Below are 3,660 nucleotides of genomic sequence, written 5' to 3' on the forward strand. Positions count from 1 at the left end.
AATTTAACTGTCCTTCTTTTTGCCGGGTGAATTGTAGTTTCTTTAAAGGGAAAGGGAAACAGATCCTCCGGTTTTAAATCAGTCTCGGTGGCATGGCGGTGCAGTTCACTAAAGTTATGTTGCTGTGATTAAAGCCACTTCATGTGACTGCAGGTTTCAGTGTTAGTCCTCAGGTACCGAAGGTGATAAACTACATGTGCTAATGATGAGTTGATATTTTTGTGTAATGAGTGTACCACGGCTCTCCCTACTCATGGAATATGCACTTGTGTTCCTAGAGACAGTATTTCACATAACTTTAAATGTGGCGTTATATATTCAGCTCCTCAGTGCAAAGTAGGGCAAAGTGACCCTAGGTCCTCCGAAATCCCAGTAATAAGCGTTCGGCATGAGAGACCCCGATAAGAATGGTTCTCACGGGTTTCCAGCGAGAGGAGATACGTGAAATGATATCTGTAAACGCACCTCACTCCTTCCACGCCCTCCTTGTGTTCCGTCCAGAGCACCCGAATGCCTGGCCGATGCAGCCGATAAGCGTCCAGGAACAGAGCGGCGAATCCCGTCGATTTGCTGATAAGCGCAGCGCGGAATCCAGGCTTCGCGGAGCTAGTTAAGGGCCCTCGAGTGAAGCGTTCGAGGGATGCATCCCGGAGAGGAAGTGCTCGAGATGTTGTTGCCCGTTTGTTCTGAAATGTTGTGTACCACTATTCGCAGAAATTAGGTATCATAATCTGATTTTTTTTTCTTTAACCTTTGCAACTCCCTAGCAGTTTATTGAACTTCTACATAACAGCCGGTCGCCGCGACCAAAGACTTAATTCACAAAATTATCATATGTTGCGCTTCCCTTTAATCAAAGCAGGGTTTGGAGGTACAGTTCAATCAACTAGCAGAAAACTTTGGGAGAAAAAAAAAACAAAGGTACCTCGAGACGGACGCTTAGAGCTGTGTTATTATCTTGTCACTTGATGTAAAACTAGTCATGGATATGTAGGGTACGCTTAATGGCAATACTCGTATCCTGATGTGTGATTGAAGTTTTAAACATTGAAATCGCTGATTTTGTGTTGAAGTTTTAAAAGTTCAGATGGTTGATTTTGTGTCTTTAACGCGAGTCGTCTCCTGCAGATTCGCAGGAGGCACTCCTCCTAGACATGCCTTTCCTGATTTTCCTTTCCGGTTTAACCGACAGTGACTGACATGGTTCGGTGTTTGCTTCCAGATGGAGAATCCGGCGTTCCTGGACAGCGACCAGTCCGTGTACGAGAGTGTGCGAGGGACGCCCCAAGCCATGTCGCAGCGACGGCCTCACCACCTGCCCGCCATCCACCATGCCCACACTCACTCCCCCCGCGGCGTCGGCGGCCCCCACCACGTGGCCCACGTCCACAACGGCCGGATGATCGGTGTGACGGGCGTGCCGGGCCCCATGGTGGTGCCGGGCACCGTGGTGCAGGTGTCGGGCGTTCCCGCCGCGTCAGGAGGGACGCACAACACCCTGTACCCGGACCCTTCCCTGCCGCCCCTCTACCCTGCCCACCTCGCTCCGCACGCCCGCGTGGCCCAGGCTGAGCCCATGTACTCCTGCCAGGCTCCCCGGGGCCACGACCACGTCTATCAGTGTCCCGGCCACAGGGGGGACCACTTCGACCACCGCGACCACCACCTGGACCCCCGGGGGGACACCCGGGACCGCCTCGGGCCTCGGGACCACCACCTGGACCCCCGCGAGCACCACCTCGAGCCCCGCAAAAGCGCCCCCTTTCAAAACCCGGGCCCGATGGCCCTTTGCGTCCGGAAAAAAACCCACTACGGCGGGGGGGCGATTTAACCCCCAGCACGGAGCCCATCAAACCGCCCACCCGGAAACCTTGTACCCCCCGCAAAGGCGGGACCCGGGAAAAACGCCCCCCCGGGGTAAAAGCAACCACCGGGGGTCGTTTGGGGGGGGGCTCCGCGGGCCCCTCCCAGCTCCCCGGGGGGGGGGACCCCCGGCCCCAAGTATCTCACCCACCCGACTCCTGCGGCAATTTCCCCACCTTTTCCCCTCTCCCCTGCCCACTGTTTTCCCCCCCCCTGCTAGAAAGGGAGAAGGCCGCCCAAAAACCCGCCCACCCCCCAAACAAAACCCAAAAACGTCCCCCCTAAAACGCTTTTTTTCGGCGCGCCGCGGCAAGGGGGGGGAAGGGCGTTTCCCCCAACGCCCGCGAAGCTAAAAACGCCAAGGCTGTGCCCGGGGGCCCCGTGGAGAGGGGAAAGTTCCTGCGGGGGGAAAAGGGGGGGCGGCGGCGGGCGTTTTGGCCCCTCTTTTTTTGGGGCCCCCCTTAAATTTGGTCTTTATGCTAGTCCTGGGTGGCTGGCGGGGGGCCCCCCTCTACATCACGCGTGGGTCCCAAGGGTTTCCTTGCTTAAGGGGGTTTTGTTGGGGAGCGTGTGTTTTTTATGTACTTTTGTTTTGTATGTACGTTTGTGTAGGGTTACGGTGTGAAATGTACGTGTGTGATTACTGTTGTGTGGTTTTTGTGTTTTTTGGGGGGGGTTTTGGGGGGTGGTGTGTGTGGGTTTTTTGTGGGGTGGGGTGTGTGTGTGTTTTGGGTTGTTTGGTTTTGTGTGTGTGGTGTTTTTTACAGGTTAAAAATTTTGTTTTTTTTTTTGAAATGGGAAATCCAGACCCTTTTATTTTTTTAAAAACTTTATGTTTTCCCTTTCATGTTGCCAGTCCAGCGAAAAAAATGGTATTTGGGCTCGTGTTTTTTTTAAGTAAATTTTTTTCTTTTTCGGCCTCTTTTGTTTTGGAAAAAAAATTGTAAGTCGACAAAAATTTAGGTTTACAAATTTTGGAAGATCTCTGGGGGTGAAATTCTTTAATAAGAAAAGAAATTAAAATTATAATGATAAATCCGGCTTTTTTGTTATTTTTTTTGGGTTTGTTTATTTTTATAAAGATGTATCCCTAAAATTCCCTTTGGGGTGGGGGAATTGCACTAACAAGATGAAAATTTAAAAAGCCATCTGGGAAAATTTTTAAAATTATGAAAAAGGGAAAAGTAGATTGTCTGCGAGAATCCTCGGGGATAATTTAGAGAAACCAATTTTTTCCAAAACCATGCGGGCATTATCAAAAATTTTGGAAAAAGTGAAGCTACCCCCTAAAGGGTCATTTTGTTTAATTTTTCGTCAAGGAACTCCCTTTTTTCGCGTCGGGTTTTCCCGCGAGTTCCCCCCGCCCCCTTCCCTTTTTTTTGCGCTGGGAAAACCCCAGGAAAAGTTTCTGGCAAGTTATGGGCAGTAAAAACCCCCCGAAATACGCATTGCCCATTTCCAAAACGGCGTTTTTCGCGTCCATGTTTTAAGATCTTGCCGTCTTCACTTTTAGGAACTCCTTCGTGGTACTCTGTCGAAGGCAGTGAGACTTCTCTGGCTTCCCTTCGACCACGCCTTCGGCAAGAACGCATTCGCTCCTCTTGCGCCTCCCCGTCTGCTGCCCCCCCCCCCTCCTCTCTTTCGGTCCTTTTTACTTCCCCTTTCCCCCTTCCCCCCCTTTTTCCTTCCTTTCTCTTCCCTTTTCCCTTTTTATTTTTTTTTCCTTTCCCCTTTTTCCTCCTTTTCCTCTTCCCCTTTTTCCCCTTTCCCCCTTTTTTCCCCCCCCTTCTTTTCCCC

The 3,660-nt window shown here is 51.1% G+C and overlaps 1 protein-coding gene across 1 annotated transcript in view; it reads left to right on the plus strand.

The window, feature by feature from the left end:
• Positions 1-1,220: 1,220 nt before the first annotated feature.
• LOC119585291 overlaps positions 1,221-3,660 on the plus strand; it is a gene marked incomplete at its 5' end in the record, with an annotated part of 55,744 nt that continues 53,304 nt past the window's right edge. The window contains 1 exon segment of the mRNA XM_037933964.1: positions 1,221-1,750. Coding sequence (XP_037789892.1) covers positions 1,223-1,750 — 528 coding nt within the window.

This window comes from Penaeus monodon, chromosome 19, assembly GCF_015228065.2.
Source record: "Penaeus monodon isolate SGIC_2016 chromosome 19, NSTDA_Pmon_1, whole genome shotgun sequence".
Lineage (NCBI taxonomy): Eukaryota > Metazoa > Arthropoda > Malacostraca > Decapoda > Penaeidae > Penaeus > Penaeus monodon.